This window comes from Dermacentor albipictus, unplaced genomic scaffold, assembly GCF_038994185.2.
Source record: "Dermacentor albipictus isolate Rhodes 1998 colony unplaced genomic scaffold, USDA_Dalb.pri_finalv2 scaffold_16, whole genome shotgun sequence".
Taxonomy (NCBI): domain Eukaryota; kingdom Metazoa; phylum Arthropoda; class Arachnida; order Ixodida; family Ixodidae; genus Dermacentor; species Dermacentor albipictus.
In genome coordinates this window covers 8,647,032-8,674,986 of record NW_027225570.1, presented here as the reverse complement: position 1 = coordinate 8,674,986, position 27,955 = coordinate 8,647,032, and the positions used below count along the sequence as shown (strand labels likewise).

General features: G+C 45.4%; 1 protein-coding gene across 1 annotated transcript in view; it reads left to right on the top strand.

Moving 5' to 3' along the window:
- The window catches only part of LOC135901683 (26S proteasome non-ATPase regulatory subunit 13-like), a 100,377-nt gene that overhangs the window by 20,899 nt on the left and 51,523 nt on the right, over positions 1 to 27,955 (top strand). The window contains exons 4-6 of the mRNA XM_065431528.1: positions 4,108 to 4,163; positions 18,928 to 18,971; positions 23,633 to 23,719. Coding sequence (XP_065287600.1) covers positions 4,108 to 4,163; positions 18,928 to 18,971; positions 23,633 to 23,719 — 187 coding nt within the window. The remainder of the gene's footprint in view (positions 1 to 4,107; positions 4,164 to 18,927; positions 18,972 to 23,632; positions 23,720 to 27,955) is intronic.

The window sequence follows — 27,955 nt, the reverse complement described above, 5'->3', positions numbered from 1 at the left end:
CCCTGTCTGTAGTTGTTATAGTAGTGCCATTGTTGAACGCCGACAGCCGTGCCTTGTTAAAGGGACACTAAAGTGAAAAATGATTTCTTCTGCATCAGCAAATTACCTTTCTACAACCCCCAAAACGCCACTCTTACAACGATAAGACGTCTGGTAAGCCAGGAAAAGCACAAGAACGAAATACGGGTGGTGAGGCCTACTTAAGTTCCCGAACCTGGGGGCTGTGACGTCATGGATTTTTATGGCATCTTCTAGGGCTTCCTAATTATATATAGCGGTACAGGTTGACCACATTGTGTTCTAAAGGAACCAAATATTAAACATGGCAAGTTTCGGGGACCTTTATTCAGCCAACGCGGCCCAAATGTGAAAACATACTTTGGTATCCCTGACATCACGCTGACGTACTGGTGCTGGGGTTTCGACACAAAATTCAAGTACTGATACTTGGACCTTCATTTTCTCATCTAGTAATCAAACTATTTTTTTTAAATGACTGCCTGCAGGGTTCTGAAACAATGTTTCATTAGTTTGAACCGATTTATTGTTTCGCTTTAGTGTCCCTTTAACAACATCCGATCAGGGTGCACAGGAAACAGTGTTAAACAGCTCAACGAGTCAACATAATCGGAAGCCGGATAGAGGAAGGTGATACGGAGGAGAACTGGCCTCTCCACCATTATAGTTTTCTCGGAACAGCTACACCATCCCCTGTTGTGATGTTTTGTGCGACCTGGTTATAACAAATCTGTTATAACCAGGTTGCAGGTGGTTCCACGAATGGAACCACCTTCCCGGCGCAGTTGTCACAATCAAGGACAACTCTAAGTTTCGTTCGGCCTTATCAGACATCATCACTCCCGGAAGCAATTAACTAATCACATTTGTTGTTTATTGCTGCTTTGTTTATTTACTTGTCTATGTTTTTTTTTACCCACTCCCCTCTGTAATACTTCGGTCTTGAGGGTACAATAAAATAAATAAATAAATAACAAATATTGATTCTCACAATGGAATTTTCGTGGCACTTGAATAGTGTTATAAGTGGGTTCTACTGTAGTGCTATGCCACTGTAGTTGATGCTATCAACCACCACCAAAGTGAGCGCAAAAACTCCGCAGGCTTCATTCCATACCATCTATGTTAGATATCGTCAACTCGGCGTGAAGCTGTATCTTTGGTCACACTCTCTCAAATACAGCAAGTTATTTTTCCTCAGTGAATTTTTTTTTTCTGGTTGCACGATAATTCTAAAGGTTTAACGCTCCTTCCGTGCAAAAAAAGAAAGTCAGCGACTCTACTTATTTGCATAAAAGGTCGAATTTTATTATAACGAAATTCTGATATAACAAAGTGCCGATTGTACTGACTTCGTTAGTACAAGTATAGTGGTTTAGAAATGCTGTGAATAAAAAATTGCTACATGGTGTGCTGCTCTGCGCTCTTCGAAGAAACTGTGACAGGGCCTTGAAAGTCCTTAATTATACTTGAATTTTTGTCTCCGAGTCCTGTAATTAATTTTGTAGCAGGAAAAGCACTGGCAGCATTGAGTGAATGCTTCGTCTGCCTCTTGCTCCAATGGGTCACCGAAACTCGAGATTACGCAACCTCCAATACTAAACGCTCGGTAAGACAGCTTACATGGTGCCACGTTTTCATGGTTCACCCACTCTTTTCCCATGTGGCAGATTACCTCTAAAGCAGGGTGCGCAGCTGCGTATGTGCTCAGTCACGCTTACAGCCATGCACATCAACTTACCCCCACCCCCTCGCGTGCGCTTGATTGTGTTATCGCGAGTTTGCTCTCCTCTTGGGTACTAAGCACGAAAACACACATGACATAAGGAAGGAGATGGGACAGAGCGCCCTTTTTTTTTTTTACATTGCTCTCCTCCCCTCCTTTCCCTTTGCTCGCATGAGAAGGCAGCATTTGGGAAACCACGATCTCTCTTGTCCCTCGCTTGCACACTTTCACTCGCACCTAAAGCACACAGTGCGTGGGGCGCGATAGGATCTTATGGCACTTGGGCTTTATACGGAACATGACGCATCTCCACTTTGGCAGTTACTCTTATGGCGCAGCATGCGACTTGAGAGGTGCGTTTGCAAGCAGCAACTTGCAATTCAAACATTTGACCATCTGCTTCTGCGGAAGTTTCCGTTTATTGTCTTGGCAGGCAGCAGTGACATTTCATTATATTGTAGTTCGAAATACGTAGTGTCCTATAGACAAGAGGTTATGAAATGTTAAATACTTCATTATATCGAGCATTTTGTTGAATTGAACTTTGTTATATCGAGGTTTAACTGCATATCTAAACAGCATGTCTTTATATTGTCACATAGTAGTGATGGCGAAGAGAACAGCAAATCTAGGAAGGATCAAACTAGCGTTTTATTGGGCGAACTTGGGCCCTCAAAAACAGGGTACACTCAAAGAACGGCGACAGCGGTGAACACAGTCGGCGATCGGCGAAAATCTGACCGGTGCGTCAAGTGCGTCGGGTTTTACACATCAGTTATCGAAGGTTCCAGAGTAATCGCTGGTGCCCATGTGTCTTCCAGAAAGTTCTACCCCATTTGCGTTGTGCATACATGAAATCGGATTACACAAGGTTCGGTGACAACACACAGCAAAAAGAACCATAGATAACATTTGAGAAACTTCCGATATTTGCGGGCACGTCCCGTGTTGAGCAATAACAGTTGTTAGATAGTGAAAAGTGGTCACCTGAAAAAGATGAACAAGTACACGTGTCAATACAGTGGGTACCTGGCCATATAGGCATTGAGGGTAATGTGCTATCAGACCAAATGACCATTTCAATTACATCGCAAGCTACTAATCCTACGCTGTTGTCCCTGCCACAGGTCTGAAGCCTTTCCTTTGAAAGAAACTGTGAAGCCACTGGCAACGCTCAATGAAGCCATGGCAATGTGTCATATGATCTTGTAGGGTCCGAAATAAGGGTGTAAAAGCTTCTCGCTAACTGCTCGTGGGCGTATTGGAGTCGAAACCCAAACACCTTCGCCGGGCTGGTACTTGACATAGCGTCGCTGAAGGTGTAGTGTCGGCTGTCGGTCCTATGCCAGTTCTTGATCCGCAGGTGGGCAAGCTTGATTGAAAAAAAAAATTATAAAAAATTATTGAATTAGAAGTGGCTGTTTACAAACACACCTCTTAAATCGCGCGCCGTGCGACAAGAGTGACTGCCGAAGTGAAGCCATATCAATAATAAAGGAAAAATGAGACATCCACGTAATCGTAGCAGTAGGTACAAAGGAAACCCATACTGGTATCTCGAAAAAAAAAAAAGCCTCGTAGTTGAAGAAAAATTCGTCCCGGTCCAGGACTCGAACCCGGGACCACCACCTTTCCGGGGCAGCTGCTCTACTGTCTGAGCTAACCAGGCGTCTAGCAGACGGTAGGGCGAAGTCGAATGCATCAACAACTTGAAGCAGAGGCGAGAGTTTGACATAATAGTTTTGCGGAAACCTGCTAGGTGGAGAGAAGTAATTAATAAAGGGAAGATTAGACATTCACCCAATAGTAGCAATTGCTACAAAGGTAACCCATACGGGTTTCTTGAAAGAAGAGCCTTGTTGAAGAAAAATTTGTCCTGGTCTGGGACTCGAACACGGGACCACCGCATTTCCAGGGCAGCCGCTCTACCATCTGAGCTAACCAGGCGTCGTCCCAGTGTGGGCGATGCTATCAGCCACAGGGGCAAAGTGCCCTCGAAAGTGTTGCCGGCTTCGCTTAATTCATACCTCCTATGAGAAGATATAATTGTGGCATGAAACCATATCATTTGTTGCCGGCTCCCAAATTCACCAAACTGAATAGTTTTTTTTCATTGAAATTTGCTTTTTTTGATTGCCCAATGATTGTAAAGATTCCGTCGCCCCTTTCCGTGCAAGAAAAATCGATCGGTGACTCTACTTATTTGCATAAAAGGTCGAATTTCAATACAACAAAAATTTGATATAACGAAGCAAATTGCTGATTTTACCTACTTTGTTATATCGAGGTTTAACTGTATTATGAAGGTTTGGCAGCAGTGTCCTGCACTCCCCGGTGTGGTGATTGAAGAATGGTTGTTCTAGGATGAAGCCCCTGTCACTGGTAGAGATTGCCGCCCAGGTTTCCCAGAGCATCCAAGGTGAGTTGCTTGTCACCTGCTCCATGTACTACTGCTGAGCAGCCTCTATCTCCTCCTTGGTCAGAATCACGAGACCAAGAATGTAGCCTGGACTTATACTAGCATGTCTTGGAATGCCCTGAATAATTTGCAGTAACAGGTTTTTGCATATCAGTTTTGGCTGTGTTTCCTAGGAGATTGCTAACATCAACAGCGCAGGAAGTGCTCATGCTTAGCACTCGCTTGGTTGTCTGACGTGCAGCTACTCATTGTTCCTGTGGCGAGCACTGTTGGCGGCATAAATGAGCGAACAAGCACAGCGGAAGATGAAAGAGCGAATGCAGAGCGGGAGATAAAAGACGCAAGCTCGAACAGTGGTGATCAGCCCTGTCAGTGACATGCACACGAGAATTGGTGTCATGTGGACCTGCATGACCACTCAATGCGTACTCGTATCTGGTCTTAGCTGGACTGCTCGTTTTGTACTGTCATCTGCTCGCATCAACTCCCGCTCGCGCTTGTTTGGTTTGCTTGGTTTGGTCTCGTTCATGCTTTTTTTCCATTGTAATCGTTTGTGATTGTTTTGTAATCTGACTGATGCACAACACAAATTGTGCAATGGTTTCTGGAATCCGCACGACACCAGCGATTACACTGGGACCTTCGATGAGTCATGTATAGAATCTGATGCGCTTCACCTACAGATAAGATTTTCAACGATTGACAACTATGCTACATGTCTCTCTTAAAGGCTTTGCCACAATATGTACCAAAATAAAAATGTGAATGGAGCGGCACTCAGTTTGCATTAGGGTGAATTGTAATAGTCGATGAATGTTTTCCTCTGTGAACTTGTTTGTCCTTGCAGTATCATCAGTATGCAGCTCTGCTATGGGAGGACAGTTGCACGATTTTGCGGGGTCTTCATAGTCTTGCTAGACATGCTTTTGTGACTCTAACCTGATTTCGTGCATGAGTGTTTTAAAAAACTATGTAACACCTTTTGTTGAGCCTCCTTTTTTTAAGTTGCATGGAATGCAAAACAGTGCAGCAAATCCATGTCTCTCCTATCTCTTTTTAGGTGGCACGAGACATTGTGTGAGTATGGTAGAATAACTGCCTTCTCAAAATTGGCCGTCTAGATTTTGTTAATGTTGACTGGGCATGTTATTTCTATAAATATTATTTGGCTAATCCGTATCAGGCTGTCTGTGCAGTATCTAGCGCAAGCGCATTGGGAACAAACTCATAGCTTGCATGTGTCTGATGTAATGCAAGCCAACTTGATTTTATCGGTTACATGTTGTCACGCATACGTTAACGCCTGGTACGCTAGCTTGAGCGGGCAGAAGGAACACACGATCGCAAGATGCAGCACACACGTAACATTCATTCGATAGGCTATTTTAGCAACAGGAACACACGGTAAGATTCAACACTTATTACACACGGAATGCGTCCTCCCTTGCTAAGCTTTCCACTCGCACTACCGCGTTTACTAACGTCTGTGCGGCGATCGTCTATTCGCTGTAGTAGAGGCGCTTACAGTACTAGTTCTGTTCGAGGCGGGTATCGGTGTCCCCCTGTCTGTGGTCCGTTGTAATCTGGTCGTCTTCAGTCGTTGGTGTCCGGCATCACCGATGCCCCGGCCGATGTGACGAAGGCACGGTCGCTGAGGAGCTGTCGCGCTTTGGCAGAGCAGGGCTCGCGCTGGCTGGCGCTCCTGGAGCGCGCCGGCCCAGCTTAGTACCCTAGACGGGACGGTGACTAGTTGCAGCCAGCCTCCGCGTGTCTACATTCAGCGGTGTAAACGCTGACGTGTCCTGGCAGGTAGGTCTGGGCCAGCGGTTGTTCCGGGGACGTCGGACCTCTGCTCGCCGAGCCTGGTACTTGGGCAGGACGTCGATGTGTTGCTTAGGAACTGGGGCAGGACCCAGAGAGGCTATCTCTGGCCTTCTTCTCCTGGAACGCTGCGCCCGGCCACCACGTCCTTCCCTGCGCGCGCCCCTTCTCCAAGATGGCGGCTCCACGCGCTCGCTTTACTCCTTCTTCCTCGTCTTTCTTTCTTTACGCTTGTCACTCCTGAAACATGTGCAGTACAGTGCTGTTGTTGCCTGTCCCAGATTGCCAGATACATCCATTAGATGTGCATAATATTGTTACGTAGGAAGACTCGGCTCTTCGTCAGTGGGAATACTACCCCGTAGCAATATGGTAAACCTTGGAGATTCAGTAGGTCAATTAGATATCCAGATTTATCCAGAAAACGGTGCATGGATGTACTATCGATCATCGCAAATGCATCCGGAACATGTAAGTAGTATGTTGTGGGGACGTCAGCGCTAGATATATGTAACATCTAATAGACGTCCACAACATCCTGTAGATGTATTTATTACATCTAATAGATATCCAAAACATCCAATAGATATTTACTACATCTAATGGATATCCATATTGTTATGCGAACAAAGGATTAAGACTGGAGACTATTTACAAAGTAAATTTACAAAAGGTAACTGCAGTGCTGGCCAGTTCAGCCAACAGCTTGAGAGCCAGAGCGTTCATCGTCTTCGTCGGGGTGTCCACGTGCATCGACGACAAGAAACATGCAATATGCATGTTTTAATATTAACCACACTTACGTCCGTAGGACATCCATTGTACTATTTTTGGCTGTTTCTTTTATTCGTTATGCATGCATGCACTGGGCCTCTTCAATTTGTTGTCCCAGACTGCCCTAGACTGCTTGAGATGTGAGACGCTATTACAACCAGTGATTATTGGCGTATATGCAGCTTCTCGGACAGTCCTGGGCTGTTTGGGACAACAAATAAAAGTGGCACTACAGTCAACGACTGAATTTTCGGACGCCCAAACTTTTGGACATGCCTGATATTTCGGACATCTTCGCGGCACCGCCACGAGCCCCATAGAATCAATGTATAAGGACATCGGAAGTTTCGGATGCTCGAACTCCCCGCCGTCCAATTTTCCAGACTTTTTGATGCGACGGAAGGTCCTTTGGCTCCTCGCGCAGCGCCCTTGTGAAGGAAATCGACTTGCAGCCAAAGCATATCACCGCTTTGAACAACTAGCCAAATCTAGCCGTCACACACCGATTTGGTCTGGCCACGCTGGCTATGTTCATCGCCGCACTTCCGCCTCCGGTGGAGTTTCCAGAGCGGCGCCATTTCGTTTGTTTGCCAGGCCACGTTTTGGCTAGTGTGGTGTGTGGTTGTGCTGTTGCGTCAAGTGTGCTCTGCAACGCTAGGCCTGGGTGCTTTGACGCTCGTCAGCGAACTCCACTGTTCGCAACTTGAGGATTTCGTTTGCCTTCGATGGCTCCCACTCCGTCTTCGTCGTCCTCAACAATGGCATTGAAGCACGGAAAGCAGTACCGTTGGGGAAGACTCCGATGTTAAAAATGAGGAGCCAATGCCTGCGCCGCCTACAAGCGCCGAGTTGACGCGAGCACTGTTGACTCTTTCATCTGTGTACAGTGCTGACATGACCCTTGTTCAGATCGAGGCGAATATGATCGCATCCAACCGGAACGCCGTCCAAACAACAATCAACAAGTTCTTCAAGCCACTGCGGCAATAACACCAGCTGCCCGACGATGCACATGTACATAATAAACCGGCAGTCGGCTGCATACAGAGTTTTTGAATGCCTCTTTTTATAGCCACTTCACTGATGCTTTGGCAGGGTTATGGAAGCCTGGTACTTCGCCCTTTACCCTCTAAGTCCGCGAAAAAAAGAAAAGAAAGCTGCGTTGTTTTGCATGCATTCATTTTTTCTGACTGCCTGAATTTTCTGACATTTTTACGTTCTCTAGAGGGGCCGAAAAATCGGTCGTTGACTATAACTAAGTGAAGAGAAACTAGAATTGTCACCACCAGCCTTTTTATTGTGAAGCCTCTTATTGGTATCAACCATTTGACAAGTACGTAATGATGCACACAATATTTGTAGGGAAATACAATGGCAGACTGCACTTGCCTCATGAACATAAAGTGAACACTAAAAATACAACATAACGTCATCTCTTGGTTTCTGAAAGGTACAATGAGCACTTAACACACGTACCAATACAAAAATATTAATTTTGCATAACAGCTAAGCAGAAACATACTAAAGGATAAACAAAATGAGACATTGAAAGCAATGCTTGCAAACGAGCACTTCTCACAGCGCAGTGCTAGTTGAATGCTATCCAGTAAAACAAAACACAAATGGCACATTATCAAACTTAATTCTCATGAACAAAAACAAAATTCACATATGGAAACATCAAAGCACTATTTGACTAGCCTTGTATTCAGTAAAAGAAGAAATAGAAACAACCTAGTGAAACATAAAGGATAGCAACAGCTGAAGGCCCAAAAGGGCAATATATCCTATAGGAAAAACAATCTGAAAGCCTTTAGTAAAGCAATGAAGGGGGCTAGTTGGTGAACGTTCATGGTTATATTGCGCTCCCACATCTGCTGGTGCTGCAAAACTAGAGGAGAAAAAGAAATCCTGAGGTATGACTCATGCCATTCTAAAATCATAAAAGAGGCATCGCCAAGGCTTGCATCAGTCAAGCAATTGAAAAATCATGCCGCCATGCTTTGAGGGAGAGCATCGATTTGCAAGTAAGCCGCTTAAAGGGCCCCTGAAACGGTTCAGACAAATTTTGTAGACGTGTAGGGTACAGCTTAAGTAGAACATTCGCACCACAATTTAAGTGAAGCGTTACGTATTAATGGAGCTACAAGCGATTAGAAGTTACCCTCCTCCTTAGCCATGCTTTTCCTCCTCAACTCATTTGCCGAGCGAGTGGGCCTAAGCTCCGCCTTCACTGGTTTGTGTCACGATGCGACGTCACATCGTCCGCTTCCGTTTGTTTTGGAGCTCGCCCCCTCCCACGTGAGACCTCTCCGCTAGCCGCTTGGCTGTCGACCCCAAGCGAGAGCTATCGAAGCAGCGTGCGTTGCGAGCATTCTGTCGTAGCGTCGAACGTGTCTCGTATTACAGTAACCACAGGCAAGCTGGTAATTTCGGCAAATGACTGAAGCATAAACTCAAGCTGATAAAGGAACTTTAGCGTAGATGTACGTGAGCGGCCTGATCGGTCTGCACGATCCATACACTTCTTGGCGCGGCGCTTAACCAGCCAAACATAGTGCTAATATTGCTCTAACCAAGTGTAAAACATTTTAAACATTTATAAAAATGTGTTGATGATTACACTTCTGCGAAAAATACACACCAGCAGCAAAAAAGAGTACACTTTGTTTGTTGCTGCTACTGTGTATGGTTGAGCTCTGTGCCACCAGGTGGCTGCACCGTGCAGACCGTTCACATTTGCCCTTCTGCTCATCTCATGGCTCATCCCGTTACGGCACAGTCAAGCGGCCAGACTCTGTCCCCTTGCCCTTGCGTTTTCCCTAATACTGGACTCGCGAAACGCTATTGCGTTAGTAATCTTCCGGTGTAAAGTGACGGCCACAAGCGCGCAAATCCTGGCGCCGATCGAATAGCGGCAGTCCGATGCGCAGCAGCCAGTTCGCTCGTACGCTGCCTTACAGAGGGACAAGATGCCGCAGCTTGACATATTGCCAGTCGCTACGTTTGCAGTCCACAAGGCAACAAAGTCGAATAATATTGCTCGCGAAAAGACTAAGACCGACTCTGACCGTGGAGCTCTCGTCAAAATGGAGTACGTTGTAACACAAGCAGACCACACTTGCTGTGTGCTGGAAGTGCTTAAGTGTACTGAAAAATTGTTCTTGTGCATTCTCTTTATGTTACTTTCTTTTCATAAAAACAAATTAACTAACATTCCAACTATTACGAAAATCATTTGTTTACCATAAAGTTGGAAAAATTATCGATCGCGCGCCCTGGTCAGCCAATCGGATAGCTCGCCCCACTGACGTCGTATGCGTGATTTCGGTCATATGGGTAGGGGCGGCTTGAAATTCCGCCGAGCAGTGTGCTGTGATCGGCAGCGATGTGCATTTTTAAAACCTTATGATAAATTACACGCTTTACGCGGAGCACTTAGATGTGTCAATTAATGATCAGAAGGACCTACTCTAACGACTGAGTATGTTTGTAGAAAATGGTCAAAAGCGTTTCAGGGTCCCTTTAAGAAACAGCGAGTACCCAAATAGCATGGTGGTGCAAATCTGTGAAAACTTGTTGCCCAAAATCAGAACCAACAGGAAAAGGCAGAAAACACAGGAAAAAGAAAAATTGAAAAAATGCGTGGTGTTGCCTTACATTCATGTCTTGTCACATAGGATAGAAAAGACAGCCCAACGCCATGATGTTCAAGTTCTGTTCTCCGCCCACAAAAACTAAAAGGCATGTGCAAGAGGGTGAACGCAGGATCCAGAGGCAAACCGTAGTGCTACGGTCTGTCAGACTAAGCACGTGAAAAAGTACGTGAAATGTGCTACTTCAGTTGTTTACCAAATCCCACTAGATTGTGGGATAGTATACATCGGGCAAACTGGACGTTGTCTAAATGGTAGGTTACGGGAGCACAAATACACGTGCCAGCTTCTGACAGCACCTAGTAACTTGGCTGCACATTGCAAACAATGCAAATGCTCTCCGCTACTAGAAAGCACCACAGTCATTGGCACATCAAAAACAAAAACGGAGCGAGAAATATGGGAGGCGCTTGCGATAGCTAAAGAAAAAGAAATGTGCGTAAGCACTCCGTCTGTCGTGCTTATCAAAGCTGAGGTCGAGTTTGCCAGGGCGAACGGGTGCAAGTGAATGATGTATGCCTGACCCGAACTATGATCACATGTCGTCAACTTGTCATATCTTTTATGCCGCCCGCGCCATATCTCCTTGTATATAAGCGCATTCTTTGACAGTATTAAACAGTTGGTAGTTTGCACTGCGTCTGTCCACGTCCTGTCCTTCCTTAATATCGTCTGTGTAAAACTGAGCGCAATATAACCATGAATCTGAAAATCACCAATACATTAGCACAATGAGAAATTCTGTAAGAGAAGCAGGCAACACCCTGCAGCAAAAGGGTGCCAAATCAGCTTCTCCATAAAGGAGAAAAATTTGGAACACAGCTACTGCATAAAAAAAAAAATATATTGTTCTCACTCGACAAGGAAGTCATTGTCCTCGAATAAGTAAACGTGCAGTACAAGTACAAATATGTTATGCTCTATAAATTACTTGAGTAGAATAACCATACCATATTTCCATGTGAGTGAGACTACAGCCAATACGTATGTAGATTCATGGATCATAAGGAATGTCAATGTAGTTTCAGTTAGTGGTTACCTGGTAGCACAGCACACTTGGCATGCACTCGTCAACCAAATGCAGTGGTAACAGGCCACACCATGCTGCTCAGAGTGCTGAGCCACTTATAGCAGTATCAAATCAGCCCTTTCCTTTTAACTGCCTCACTGCTTTCCATATACTCAGCCCAACGTCACGTAACAGGATTCTATATTTGCCACATTTTAGAAAATGTACAGCACTACTTAAAATGCAATCAGGTGCCACAAAAGGCCAAATCATTGATTCAGCTGATGCTGGAGATGAGATGCTACATCTACATCTCTGTAGCGTTATCTGGTTAGTGTTCATACACTCGGCTCAACATAGCAGCAGTGGTTGGCACGCACAGCAGTATTACCAAGGAAGCATGTTGCAGTGAGTGCTCATCTTAAGGTTGCCACTTCAAAGCGAACATTATTTTTAGATGCTGAAGATTGTGAGGTTTAGCCTTGTAGTCATTACTGTGACTACAAGTTAGACCGCTACCAGTTTCAAAAGAGGAAGAAAATTTGTCAGCACTCCTAAAGGCACACGGTATGCTCCTATGTGGGGCTGGAGGGCGAACCGTATGTGGAAGATTACTCTCTTGTTGGCTGGCTTTAGCATCCTAAACCTGAAAAAGAGGACAGAATCTTTACAATTATGCAAACACATTGCTTATTACTTACCCTACATTCAGATATTCACCCTTACTTGAAGCCCATGCTTGACTGTCAGTGTAACGACAGGTGTGAACGTGCCCAAGACACTCGCTGTTTCTCCTTGGGTGCCTGGCTTTATCTCGACCAAATCAAGCATGGGCTTCAGGTTAAGGCACATTTCTGAATGCATGAGTAAGATATACAAGGTAGCTTAAGACGCGTAAAGTAACCAGTTTTCAGCTTCTCTAAATTCAGTGATTAGGTTAAAATCCTAAAGTGTAAATGGACACCTATAGCATCTTTATCATGGAGACAGATCTAAGGCATCTGCTTAAATAGTACCACTGGCAATAAAATTTGTCCTTGCAAGCAGTAGAGCACAGCAAACCTTTATATCATGTGCAAAAGGATAGACTGTTCAAGAACACGTGAAAGTACATGGCTTGTGCCTACAAATGATACAAGCACGTAATACTGCACGCTATATACAGGAGCTATGTAAACCTACAGAGGAGCAGCAAAGTGAGCAAAATATCACATAGCTCTACAGACAGCCCTTACTACAAAAGACCTCCACCGGCAGACAGAAGAAAAGCAATGCACGAACGGTGACTACCTCACAACATCAAGCACCACTATCGAAAATGTGTGGCAGAACTAGTGAAACCATCGTGCTGTGCTATTGTGCACAAAACCTGCAGACCGCGAGAAGCACGTACAGTAAAGAAAGACCAGGACGAGTATGAGAAGATGAACTGAAACACGGCACAAAGGAAGACAAACAAGAATGACGCTTCTCTATCGCCATTTGTTTCGGGTTGCGGTTCAGCTGTTCAAACTAGTCTTAGCTATGCACCAGTTGGCTCAGTTTAATACTATCCCGAGAAGAAATACCACCGACATGCCTTGAAGGGTACTGCTGAAACCGCTGGGCATTTGCATTGTGCATCAGCTCTCCCGGCCCATGCTAAGCGCTCATTATCAGCATAAAAAGGAAGAAAGTACAAAAGCAAGCCACCGACGTACCTTGAAAACCATGTGCCTGCTGACAACCGGACACCAATGCAGACATGGCTGGGAATAAGAAATGAATTGTAGCAGCATCAGCATTGCAACATAAAAGTGGTTCGTTGCGAGAACGGAAAGGTTAGCGCTATTATAGCGAACTAGAAAGGGGTAGTGGGGTCAGGGAGAGCCTGCGGGTGTGGCATCTCATGTCGACGCCGGCAGATGGCGCCACTAGAGCATGGGCTGTACGGAACGCGAAACTCTGAGTATTTTCATTGTAGAGAAAGCCGTGTGCACTTGGTGTCATGCCGAAAAAAGAAAGCGCGCAGCTCCGTAGCATGTTTTCTGCAAACTTCCTCTGAAATTAAGACAAGGCACAGAGAAAGTTGGAAAGGCGGACATTCTTCAAGCTTGCATGCAAATAAAGCCGACCCAACGAGTGCAGACTAACGGCCGCACTGCAATGCGACTGATTTCTAAACTAAAAGCTTGCAAACACCGTAGAAGAGGTAAATGTGTGAATGGGTAAATTGCTTAATTCATTTGCCATTAACAATTTTTATACAGTTCAGGACTAAATCGCATTCACAAGTTCAAGTGAGCCAAACAATTGCGGCGCATGTACTAACACGTTCGGAGCAGAGGCCTGATATGATGAGGTTTTATTCCTTTAAGTGCGGTTTTGTTTATGAAAGCATATATCCACTGAAAGCTGGGGAGTTTATTAATCCTATGGCGATGCCACTATTATGCGGTTGTAGTGGTTACCAGGGATAGCGAAATTTCGTAACACAGCAAAATAAATAGAACTCATGGTGGCCAAAAACAACTCTTTATTGGCACAAAAGATGGGCAGCTACTCCTTTCTCAAAGTGCATGGCTGCTACGAGAGAGGCATTGTGAGGAACGGCTCATATTCACATGCAATTTGTTTCCATTTTCAGTGTTCACGGCTGCTACGAGAGAGGCACTATGAGCAATGGCTTATCTTCGCGTGCAATTTCTTTTTAAGCCATTCCTGTCGCGATTGGTTGATCCCTTTTACATAGCAGTGCAGCCTGGTCAGCACATAGAACATGGTCAACTCTGTTGTGAGCGCATCTGAGTGCTGGCTGCAGCCTAAGGCATAGCCGAATTTCTCCTTCAATAGCAGCATTACATCCACTATGCTGTCACTGCAGAGTTTCTCTCGGCTGAAAAACTCAGTGAAGATGTTCTCCAACTTCTCCACTGCCCTGAAAAGCTCCAGCGAAGGATATAACAACCCTCCCTTGTCGCATGTCACAGTGAATTCAGAGTTTCTGCTTTTCGTATTGGGGGTTTCCAAAAGAAAGGCCTTGCAAGGCATGCAGTCATAACGCTTTAGAAACTTTCGAGCAACATACACTGCCATGTAATGTATTCGACGGTCATTGCTCTTCTGCTCCGCCAACTCTCTGTGCTCAGCAGGAATAATACGAAGCATGTGCTCGGCTGAAGCTAGGTTTCCTTCCTCAATGAGCTGGTCGATTGCAGCAACCCTGGCTTCTTGAGATGGAGCATTTTGTGCACTTAGGAGAGAGCTCATTTCTCCACTAGCTCCATTAATGTCAGCATAGCCTGAGCCTACTATTTTCGCAAGGTTATAAAAGGATAGGCAATTAACGACAATTAGAAACTGTGTTGGTGTTGGGTGGTCATTAGACCCACATGATTGCCTGACTATACCGAAAACGTTTTCCAGCAAATCCTGGCTTAACCTGGATGTCATAACATACCTAAATCCCTGGCTGACAACATAATCCAGCACTGATAATGTGCTGGATATCGTCACCCTTAGGCCATCTGCAGTTGAATCGCTTAAAAATCCACTTACCCCTTAGCATGACTCTGCCAAGAAGAAAGAAATTCAAGAAAGTCTTTCAGTGTCTGTGCCTTCTTGGAGCAGGGGTGCAAAGCTTCTGCTGCAAAGTGGTATGTCATCGTCTTGATGAGGCAGTTGATGGTCCTGAAAGAGTACAGAAATGGAAATTCTTTTTGGAATAGGGGCTGCCACTAGACGATTTTTATATTTTATTTTATGTGACGCCTTAATACAGTCAGTATACCTGCTTATTATCAGCAAGCATATGGAAAGTGAGGTAAACCATGTTCTCGCAAAACAATGCAAAGTACAATTGCTTAGATATTTTTATGGGGTTGTTCCATCATGCAGAATAACAGTAACATGGATTATTTTTGTGTTGCTTAACGAAAGAGTGACAGTGTAGCATCAATGCTTCCCCATGAAGCCTCTAGTCTATCCTTATAAAACTGGAGTCCATTGATAACACGATCTCCGAAGAGTTGAAAAGCGAAATTCACTCGCATCTTTTCAGAACCATTTGGCTGCAGATGAACAGATGAAAGGTCAGGCATTGCTTTCAAAGTGATGTTGGTGCAGTCAATCTTGAAAGCTTCCCTCAAAGGCTGGATAGAAACCTGAAAAAAATGGCCAAATAATATAAAACAGACATTTAGCTCTTTATTTGTGTTATTGTACTTAGAAGCATAAATAACACTCTACTGGAACGTCCACAAGATGAAAGTGAAATTATGGACTTTGTTACATGAACATAACATAACATGTTACATGAAATTTTGCCACATACCATGCCATCAGGTGTATTCAGAGGATGCTTGAGGAGCATGTTCCTGAGGCACTTCAGCAAATGCAGAAAATCGGACAAGAAGTGGAGATGCCTAGCAGAGTCCACAGGGTGGTCTAGCTTTCAGGTGATATTGTTTGACTTGACTCAAATTCCCAATATTTGCCACATCTGCCTATTCCAAGATGTGCCATCACGCGTAACAAAATCGACAAAGAGTCCACTTGCTTCAGCAAGAATTGTTGCCTCAATGAATATTTTTGCAAGCATTTCTGCTTTCACGTTAGCGCTTGTCGCAAATGCACCAATAACCTGGCTCCATTTTCCAGTAAATGGCACGAACATTACTACCATGCCGGGGTTGCAGGTTACAGTTTGCCCTTCAGACGTGAAAGGGCCCATGTAGACAAAACCTTCTATGTGGCCTGAAGGAGTTACCATAAGGTGCTCAGACAGTTTAATTTCATCGACCAAAAGGCCGCCATGTCTATTCATGCTGTTCATATGTTTTGTTCTGAGCTTGAGCTGTTTTAGCACTTTGTGGCTGAACCCAAATCCACTCTTGTAGAGCCTCAGGTAGCGCTTCAATGTACTGTTGCTCGGGAGGGAAATGATGTTATGTCTGTGAAGATGCTCGTACAATTTGGCGCGTTTCATTTTCGATAGAATGCATTCAAGAATGCAATCGTTTGAATAGATGTTTCCTTTAGCATTTTTCTTCTTTGCAGCAGCGAAACAGTACATAACACATTCCTGCTGCTTGAGAGGCAGAGTTTCTATCTGTGCTCGCAGGACTTCTTCTGGTTTTGAGGCGTTCTCCTGCTGCATGTTGATCGGCTGGTCTTTGAGGGCTGCAGAGCGAGGTGCCAGTCATTTGATTCTATTCTTTGCTGCGCGGAGCTTCTGTGCCTTAATTGAGACTTTCTTCTTAAGTTGTCGCTTCAGCCTTGACTGTTGCATTAGAAGGGCCTTTCTCAGGTATCGACAGGAGATGCATGCTTACCCTGAAAACCAAAAACAGCAAATGGGGCAGTTACCTGATCCGTTCTAACAGACAGTACAGGTGTTAAAAAACTATGATGAAAAATTATTTGCGTGACAGTTATAATTACAATCATGCAGCAGTTAAACATACCTTCCGGTGGTTCTTTTCCAGCACAGCGCTTGCTGAAGTACGTGCCCTCACGGGTGATCACCTGCAGCTCAAGGCCCTTAGTTAAGTCCGCCCATGACATGCTGCTAGTTTGCAATGCACCTTTGCAGATACGATATGTGTCAACATTTTGTAGAATTTTCTCGGCTTCCACATCCCATGTGACGTATCCTTGGTCGACCATTCGGCCACAAAGGTATACTGTATATGTGACGCCGAGCGTCCTCGTCTCCGCATCTGGCGAGAAGATCACCACCCTTTCTGATGTTACTTCTTGGTTGGCGTGCATCCTCAATTTGCAGTACAGAACACCAGTGTAATCGGAAACACGGTAGCAACTCCAGCAGATGGAGGGAACACTCAAAGCCAGTAAATTCTCAGGCACACCGGCCTCACGTTGAGACGTCGTCGCGGCAGCTTCATCGGCATCCGTTTCCGTTTCATGACAATCGGATTGCTCATCACCACACACTTTGGACCTTTTGTTGTAACATGTCACGTTGGCGCTGCTTCGCTTCCTAGGTCGTCTTGGCTGTACCAACTTTTCTGACAAGTAACTATGGCATTTGCCAGCAGCGTTGGCACTGCATTGGGCAGGAGCTCCGGCTTACCTCGTGGAGTATGCACCTTTTCACCGTTTATTATGTGCACATAGTCTCGCACAAAAAATACACGATGGGTTGAAATGAAGTTCATGAACCGCACATGTTTCTTCTAGGTTTTGTCTTGGTGGTGCAAGTTGCGTTCCCAAATTCACCGTCTTTCTTCATCTTTTGGCATGGTGAACGACGGCTGCTTTCCTTTTTTCCACTTATATCCTGTCTCATAGTCGGAAGCAAAGCAGTGTCGTTGCCGTTGACGTTTCAACATTCCTACTTCTCACGTGTTCGGCCGACTGCACACGAAACAAACTTGAACGGTAGGTTGAAACACCAAAAAACAGTCAACGTCGCGATTCAAGCATGCATGAACAAACACGCGAAGCCCCTTATTCTATGGCGAAGCAGCGGAGGGAGCCAGCCCACGTGACTACAGCGCCGCCACCAAAATCCGCATCCTGTCCGCACTCGCCGCCTCTCTGCAATGCATAGGGGGCTCTGGCTCCTGAGCCCACTACTCCCTTCTAGAACACCATAGCGCTATCTTGCGATCTTTTGCACCATTGCAATGGCTGCGCTTATGGTGACAGGCACCCAACTGTGAGAATAATTGATAGTTGGACAATAATGCTGCATACAATCTCTTTAAATCATTTAACTTTCCTGACGTCTTTAAACATCGTTTTTCATTTAGGGCAAAATTTTTGGCATGCTTCCGGCTCCTTGCTTTCCAGCATGCTTTTGACACACATGGTCTCCAAGATGGAGTGTCAAGTGTTGGGGGCCACGCAATCACTTCCACACTGGAAGTTTGCCACAGTTTAAAATAGTTTTGAGGTGCTGAACAAGGGTAGAGTGCCTTGATACAATTTTCATGCAGTACTTTTTTTCTACTATATATGTCGATTCATTCCCAAACATACTGTACCTTGTTTTTTCAATTACTTTTCCAAAGTCGGAAGTATAGAAGTCATTAATTGCAAAAGAATGGGAAGTCTATGGACATCCATCACATGATCACTGATGATACCGCGCGATTGTCGCACCAAACTACAGGCTCCAACTATGCAGCATTGTGCACATCAAAATCGTAAAAGCGCACGCGTAGACAATGTGAAAGCTTTAAGGGGCCTACAATGCACGTCTGAAGTACAAACTTTATGGACGTTCCATGGACATCCAAAGTTTTGTCTGCGAACGAACTAAATGGATGTTCATTGGACATCCAACACTTTGACAGCATTGTACATCCCTTAGATGTATGTGCATGCAAAGGATGTCCATAGGGCATCCCATTTTTTGCTGGATGTTTGGATCACTGCAGTACATCTATTGGATGTTTGTGGCTATCTGGGGTGTGACTGCAGTGTTGATGAAATTGCTGTTGAGCCACCATGCAGCGGTGTCGGTGTGTTGCTAATTTTTTGCACTACTGCATTGCAGATATAGACCAGCGCCTTGGATTCATCACCAAGACCAAGGAGAAGGTGGGTGTAACTATGCATGTGTACAATGTGTAGCGAGAGTTTGCAGTGTTTTTACACCTGCTTGAAAGGGCCTTGAACTTGAGACAGTGCTGCGAGGGCCCTTATTGCAAATTGATGCATTCCTTGAGCACTACCTGGAAAAGTGCTGTGGGTGTTCCAAGAATTCACAAGACTTTGTGTGTTTATGCTCCCCACAGGCGCAGTGTCATACAGTCCCGCCAGGATGACCAAATCCCTAGTCTCTGCTTGTTCATTGGTTTTCTAGTAAAAACGCGTTATCGTGATGTACCAGCGCACACTCATATTGGCTGCTTGACGCAGTGAGCCATCTGATGGGCCTAGCGGATTTTCCGTAGTTTGCTTCACGGCGCTGAAGCATGCACATGCGCGCGCCATTTTGTTTTGCTGTCGCCAATGGAGCAAGCAGTCATAGCACAAGGGTGAATCTCCGCATGGCTGCCATTGGCTGTTTTCGAGCAGACACTCTTTTGACGCTAGCACCAAGGACCCCTTCAGTTACGGCCCTAACGGCAGGGTGATGCAGAAGCAAAATGGCGGCGCACACGATTGTTTACGTTGTCATGGCAACAGAAGCAGCCCTGGGGTGCCTCCTCTCCCAAACGTTTTTCTTTTTGTTTTTACTGTGGCGACCCACTCTGCTCTCTTTCCCCCATGCCGTGCGCGCCACTTACTTTTTTTAACCTGTATGCAGCACGTTTTTTTTTTTTTTTTAAATCGCATGCGCGCCACGGTGCACCACGCGCCAGCTCGGGACGCTGCGCATTGGCATTGCTTGCGAGCTGGTGCGTGGTGCGCCGTGGGCTATGCATTGGCACGCACGCAGTCTTGCCCATACTTATATTATACCAGCATGTGTTGGGACATAAAAAAAATTCCACTTCCAACACTAGAGATGTTTAGTCTCGCTTTATTGACTTCGTTCCCGAAAACAGATTTTTCTTGCAACGTGGTGTGATACACGCTCAAAAAATGAGCAAAAGTGAAAGGTGCATGACATATACAAGAGTACTAAAGACAAAAGTTAACAGACGGTAAAATAAAAAAAAAGCGCTAGAAAACGCGAAGGCCGTTTCATGTACACACACATATTAAAGAAAAACAAGATTTTTATATGACGCCCTCAATACCAAAATGTAGACGAGCTTCTGATATATGCACTAAGATATTGCACAAAACTGGACGACGTGTATGACATAGTCATGACAACATAGAAAGGGAAAACTTACTGGTAATGGAAAAAACAGTGATACGCAAAATACCTAAAGAATAGAATAAAATGCTAACATTGAACCTTATCGATAAATGAAACCTATCGAAAACCTAAAGATTTCTAGTGAATAAATTGATCTCATGAATAATGATCTCATCTAATCACAATGATCTCATGAATAAATTGAGTTCCTATTGGGCCCTGAAGGCGCACATGGATGTCGATGCCATGCAGAGGGCTGTGATGGCCACATAACCATCATATCACTTTCAGTGATACAGTGGCCAACCACACCTTTTGCCCAACAAGGCCCAACTCTTAGTGTTGGCAGAACGCTGCAGAGGCTGGGGGCGAGCCTGCACAAAAACATCCCTGCAGCTTGCCTCCTCATGCCTGTAAGGCCCTGTTTCCAGTATACCAGAGACTTTCTGATAAGAAGTTGCTTCAGCGCTTTCTACGGGGCGAAACGCAGAACAGCAATGAGTGCTTGCACTCCACCATATGGGCACTTGCACCCAAGGAGCGACATGCCTCATTGTTCAGCGTGGAAGTTGTGGTAGCTGAGGCAGTTATGCAGTTTTATGCAGGCAATGAAAGAAGCTCTGGGGACATATTGAAAGAACTTGGGCTGAACCCTGGCTCCCTCAGTACGAAGCGCATGACCGAAAAAGATGACCGTCGTTTTGTGGCATCAGCACGCAGGCGCTCATGAGCCGAAAACCTGCAGCTGGCCTAGTAAAGAGGCACATCAGTGCAGCCAAGCAGTCGAACTATATTCCTGGGGCTTACTAGTCAGTTCTTAGTGTAAATATGGAAGTAGCTATTACTGCATAGCACTGAGTAAAGTTTCTTTCTTTAGTACGCGTCCTCGCAAATGTTCCGTACGATTCACACACCGAGCATTAATTTGACAAGATTAAAATTATTGCAGTGCATGAAATCTGTAGGTGTCGACTTTTGCAGACGTTTTATCACATGAACAGGAAAAGCGATCTATCCCTTGTTAAATTATCATGTTTGGAAGAACGTGTCCCCTCACGTTTCACAAGAAACACAACACCAAACCCTGGACAGTGCACTGTTTTAGAACTAATTACAGCTCATAAATGCTAAAAAACAATTTACCGAGGCTTTTAAATGCTTACAACAAATCTGGAATTGATATATGTGCCCTTACCCCATCAGAATTTTCTCGACTTGTTCAGCTGGACTAATATTCATGTTTATATGGTCAGCTATTTCAGAAGTCATATTAGATGAGTTTACAGCTTTCTGTTCACATTTATATTAGATATATATGTGTATATATATATGTGTGTGTTTTTTTTTTTTTCATCTCTCATGTGTGAAACATTTTGTAACTTCACTACGCGCAACTACTCACTTTTCACTTAGTGCTTCTTGCGCATTCTTGCAAACCGTGTATTTTCGTATTGTTCAAAACATGCGGCAGCTCCGCGCTGACCATGTCTTGTAGTCATAGGGGGCGGGGTGTTTTTTCAAGCTGCACTTGCAGCTTTTCTTTCCTGTCTCCTCCAATCTGTTGGAAATAAAGATATATTCAATTCAATTCTCTTTTTTTTTCAAAACATGGTTTTTGGTCACTTTGCTTATTTGCTGCGTCATTATCTTTGGGTCTAGGACAGCTAGAGCTATTATATCTTTTGCAGCATGAAGCTAAATGTGTTGGAAAAACAATGCTGCGAGCAGATATTTAATTTTCTTCTCCAAAGTGTTTTTTTTTTTGCATCAACATTTGCACTTATTATTGATACTGTGAACACAGAAGCTCAATGGGCTGTAAAATCACAAGTAATTGTTCAGTTTCGAATATGTTTCCTGCGTTGCTATCCTTATGCATTGCAGTATCTGTGTATGTGTTGTTTACAACTTTCCCTTTAGCAGTTAAATTTTAATTCAAGCAAACAATAGAAGGTAATTACTAATTATCTTGACAACTACTATGTGTATGCATAATATAATTGATATTTAAATTCAGCACAAAAAATTGAATGAGCAACAAAATCGCAATAAAGAAGGGCGTCAGGCTGGGAGTTACGATCTCTCCAATGCTATTCACAGCGTGTTTACAGGAGGTATTCAGGGACCTGGATTGGGAAGGATTGGGGATAAGAGTTCATAAAGAATACCTTAGTAACTTGCGATTTGCTGATGATATTGCCTTGCTTAGTAACTCAGGGGGCCAATTGCAATGCATGCTCACTGACCTGGAGAGGCTAAGCAGAAGAGTGGGTCTAAAAATTAATCCGCAGAAAACTAATGTTTAACAGTCTCGGAAGAGAACAGCAGTTTACGATAGGTAGTGAGGCACTGGAAGTGGTAAGGGAATACATCTACTTAGGACAGGTAGTGACTGCGGATCCGGATCATGAGACTGAAATAATCAGAAGAATAATAATGGGCTGGGGTGCGTTTGGCAGGCATTCTCAGATCATGAACAGCAGGTTGCCATTATTCCTCAAGAGAAAAGTTTATAACAGCTGTGTCTTACCAGTACTCACATACAGGGCAGAAACCTGGAGGCTTACGAAAAGGGTTCTACTTAAATTGAGGACGACACAACAAGCTATGGAAAGAAGAATTATGGGTGTAATGCTAAGGGATATGAAAAGAGTAGACTGGGTGAGGGAACAAACGCGAGTTAATGACATCTTAGTTGAAATCAAGAAAAAGAAATGGGCATGGGCAGGACATGTAATGAGGGGGGAAGATAACCAATGGTCATTAAGGGTTACGGACTGGATTCCAAGGGATGGGAAGCGTAGCAGGGGGCGGCAGAAAGATAGGTGGGCGGATGAGATTAAGTTTGCAGGGAGAACATGGCCACAATTAGTACCTGACTGGGGTAGTTGGAGAAGTATGGGAGAGGCCTTTGCCCTGCAGTGGGTGTAGCCAGGCTGATGATGATAATGCAGTTTCATCAGATTTGATCAAGAAATAACATAGGCCAGCTCTACAACCCATGCCCCCCCCCCCTTTAATAAGTGAAGCCAAATCCTTCCCAGTTAGCAGACAAAATACTGACGCGTTCGAATGGCACCATTGAATAGAAGCAACAAGCATCCCATCAGCACTGTGCAGAATATTCAGCGTTGAATGATTCACTGTGTGGAGAAAGCAGTAATTTTAAGCTGCTTCGCCGTGTTGTCAGTGGACAGAGAGCGAAAACAGTGCAAGGCTCATCCAGCAGATGACAGCTCGGTCCCCATTTTTGTCTTCGCTCTACACTGACTGCTTGCTGCAGACCCACTTGTAACAACTCATTAGCTCTCTTGCTCGTTTGTCGCAGGAGGCGAGGAAAAGGGCGAGATGATACAGCTAGGTTACTGTGCACTTCACTGCACTTGCTCTCAAATTGGGTAGGTGATTGTTGTTTGCTCAAGCGATGTCTCCACATTGGTGTGTGCAGGTGAAGGCGGACCCTGAAGCTGTCGTCCTCTGCAATGTGCTCTATGGTCAGAACAAGCTGGCTGCCAAAGACATGGCGAGCGTTAAGGTCAGAAACATCCTTTCCTGCAATTTCACAGGCCTTGCAAATATTCCTGAAGCCAGTGCGAGTCTAGAAAGATACAGGGTCAACCTTGTTTTATTGAAGATTTAATTTCTACAGGGTGACTTATGTTGAACAAAAAAAAAGCTAGCAAATAATTTTTAGGTGACCTTAAAGGGCCCCTCACCAAGTCTGGCCATTTTGAGCTGACAAGCGCCGTGCATATAATGTGCGTTAACGATCGTGTCTGCTAAGAATTACAATGCTGCGCACCACGGAAAGAGCGGAAATTTCAAACCAAATTCTGTTTGCTCTTCTCCTCGTGGGTGCCCTGCTCCCAGCTGGAGAGTCAACACACAAGTCCACCTAAGTACGTAATAGTGCTGACATCGCTCATGGTAGCATGTGACTTGCAGAATTATTCAAGGCAGCATGTGTTATTTGTGTAATCTGTTGCTTCAATAGCTGAATTGGAGTTTAGAAAAATAATAAAACACACAAACCGAATGTCTGCATGTTTTTGTTTTACTTCGCAACGCAGCAGGAGAGATGTTCATACTTCCATTTCATCTGCTTGTTCCCACGTCTTGCAGTTATGTGTGCAGACAATAAAACTGTCATTTTCTACTGTGTTCAAGCGTGCAAACATGCTCTGTGATGCGCTTGTGTTTGCCTCAGTATTCATGTAGCACTGACTTTTACCGCTAGTCAGGTGTCCTTGTGCACAGCGCACAAAGTTGTGGGCTGCGCGAAACTAGACAAAAGACAGTTCACACACAATGCTGTCAGTGGAAGTGTGCTAGACAGCAAAAAAAAAGTGAGGAAAAAGAAAGTTAGTGCTCGTGAAGCACGCGTCACGCGATCCTCGAGCTCCGGTATGTGCAAACGCAGGGAAGGAATTTCACTTGCGGAGGCTAGATGGAATGAGTGGAGAGAGTCTTTCTTGGCTGTGGTGCTTGCTTCCTGAAGTCATGGGTTTGTGGCACTGATATATTTCTGTCTCGGCTATTAATGAACCAACCTGAAAAATTCTTACAGCAGAACGTTCCCTAGAGGGCACATAACAACTTTCAGCATATAACCAAAATTTGCTATGTGGCTTGATGAGGGGCCGTTTAAAGCAACAAGCGCTGTTAATGGGTTTGAGGTGAGTACTTCCATCCAAATAAGAGTGTGAATTGGTTCTCACCATGGTTAATACTTCACTATGTGGATATACATGTACAATATACTTTTCTTACAATATTGTCACGTGGAGTGACATATGAAGAACACAGCAGCAATACTGTAAAAGACAAAACTAACTATTATTGGGCGAACCTGTGCCCACAAAAGCAGGCTACACTTAAAGAACGGCTACAACGGCAAACACACTCGGCGATCACCAAAATTTGATCAGCGAGTCAAGCAAGGTTCGGCAACAACAGACAGCGGATAGAAGCATCAATAACATTGTAGAAACTTCCAATACATGTAGACGCGTCCTGTGCTGAGCGATAACATTTCTTAGACGTTAAAAGCGCTCACCCGTAAAAGATAAACGAGTTCATGTCTCAATTTCCCCCTCTCAAAAGGCATCGTCCCGATGCTACAAACATAACAGGAGAGTGAAACACAAAAGGTCACTTGTTAAACAAAGTAACAAAACAACAAAAAACAAAGGCCAAGGTGACACAATCCCTAAAAAAGTCCGAACTTCAGCTATGCAACGTCCCCAAAGTTCATTAGCGCTGGTGGAATGGCTGAAGTCTTGCACAACATGAACTACTTCAGGTTGTGAGTGGCGCCGCTGTGATAGCGAAATGCCGTCTAGACCGACCTCATAGTCGAGTGTGCCAATGCGTCGGATGATATTGTACGGTCCGAAATGTGGCGTAAAACCTTCTCTCTCAGTCCTCGTTGGCGTATAGGGGTCCAAACCCAAACACAGTCGCCGGGCTGGTACTCGACGTAGCGTCATCGAAGGTTGTAGTGTCGGCTGTTGGTCCTTTGTTGGTTCTTGATCCACAGGCGGGCGAGCTGTCGGGCTACTTCGACGTGCTGTAGATAGGTGGCGACGTCGAGATTCTCTTCGTCGCAGACGCACGGCAGCATGGCGTCCAGAGTAGTCGTTAGATTCCTGCTGTAAACCAGCTTAAACAGAGTGATCTGTGTTGTTTCTTGCATCGCCGTATTGTAAGCAAAGGTTACGTACGGCAGGACCGCATCCCACGTCTTGTGCTCGACATTGACGTACATTGCTAGCATGTCGGCGAGGGTTTTGTTCAGGCGCTCTGTGAGACCATTCGTCTGCGGGTGGTAGGCAGTTGTCCTCCTGTGGCTTGTATGGCTGTATTGCAAAATGGCTTGGGTGAGCTCTGCTGTAAAAGCCGTTCCTCTGTCGGAGATGAGGACTTCTGGGGCACCATGTCGCAGCAGGATGTTCTCGACAAAAAATTTCGCCACTTCGGTTGCGCTGCCTTCTGGTAGAGCTATAGTTTCAGCGAAGCGGGTGAGATGGTCCGTCGCTACGACGATCCCACTTATTCCTGGATGTTGGCGTCGGAAACGCCCCCAACAAATCCATCTGCTAGAATGGTCGGCGAGGAGGTTCTATTGGATGTAGTAATCCTGCTGGCCTTGTCGGTGGTGTCTTGCGTCGCTGACAGTCTCTGCATGTCTTGACGTAACGGGCGACGTCGGCGTTCAGACACGGCCAGTAATACCTTTCCTGTACCCTCCACAGCGTTCGGGAGAACCCCAGGTGCCCAGCGATTGGATCGTCATATAGGGCGTGCAGTACTTCTGGACGCAGCACTGACGGAACAAGAAGAAGGTAGCTGGCGCGGGCTGGTGAGAAGTTCTTCGTTACGAGCAGGTTGTTTTGTAACGGGAACGAAGAGAATCCGCGCCTAACTGCCCTAGGGACTACGTCGGTGTTCCCTCCCAAATACTCGACGAGGCCTTTTAGCTCCGGGTCTGCTCGTTGCTATTCAGCGAAGTCTTCCGCCCTTATTATTCCGAGGAAGGCGTCGCCGTCCTTATCGTCTTGCGGTGGGAAATCGATGGGGGCGCGCGTTAGGCAGTCGGCGTCAAAGTGTTTTCGTCCCAACTTGTTGATTCGCGTGACGTCATATTCTTGCAGTCTGAGGCTCCACCACGCCCGCTGTTCTGAAGGGTCCTTTAAGTTAGCTAGCCAACACAACCCGTGATGGTCGCTGACCACTTTGAGCGTAGGTTAGGGTGTGTTGGTATTCCATAACTGAGGTTTTTAGCGCCAGAAAAGGGACGAGAGACAGAGGCAAGACACGGACACAGCGGACACACACTTTGAATGGCCTGCCATATAGGTAAGGCCGGAATTTTGCTGTAGCCCAAATGATGGCGAGGCATTCCTTTTCAGTCGTAGCATAATTGCATTCCGCTTTTGACAGCGACCACCTAGCATAAGATATTGTTACGTGTGGAAAAACACAGATGAAAGAGGCTATACACAGGGTATTTACACTGGAGCCAGACCACCAGGCCGATACCCGCCCGTGCCAAGGGCACAGACCCACTTCGTCGTCGTTCTCGCCGCGGCTCATCCCTTGAGCATCGCTCGATGATATCGTAATAGTACTACCCCCCAGCGGCAAAAGCGCCGTCACGGTGCTGTTAAATATCCAAGGCGCGTGGAGAGTTGTAGGGTTTGAGTCGGGCGACATAGACAATGTCACTGGTTGTCACAGCGGAGGACGTAGTGGGCGTGGCTAGAGCGATTTCGTAGGTGACATCGGTCACTTGGCGAAGCACGCAATAAGGGCCTGTGTAGCAGGAAAGCAGTTTTTCACAAAGGCCAACTTTACGTGATGGTGACCAAAGCAACACGAGGGTGTCGGGCACAAAATGGACATCACGGTGACGGAGGTCATAGTGTTGCTTTTGTTTGCCTTGAGAGACTTGTAGACGAGTGCATGCAAGTTGGCGAGCATGGTCAGCATGGGCGATAGCATCACGGGCATAAGCGCTAGTTGAAGCTGTGGTGGACAGAAGCACAGTGTCCAGTGGTAGCGTTGGTTCACGGCCATACAAAAGGTAAAAAGGCGAAAAGCCAGCAGTTTCGAGATGGGAAGAGTTATACGCAAATTTACTGTAAGGTAGAGCCTCGTTCCAGTCACGGTCATCGTCTGAAACATATTTAGATAGCATGTCTGTAAGGGTGCGGTTCAAACGCTCAGTGAGGCCGTTCGTTTGAGGGTGGTAGGAGGTGGTAAATTTATG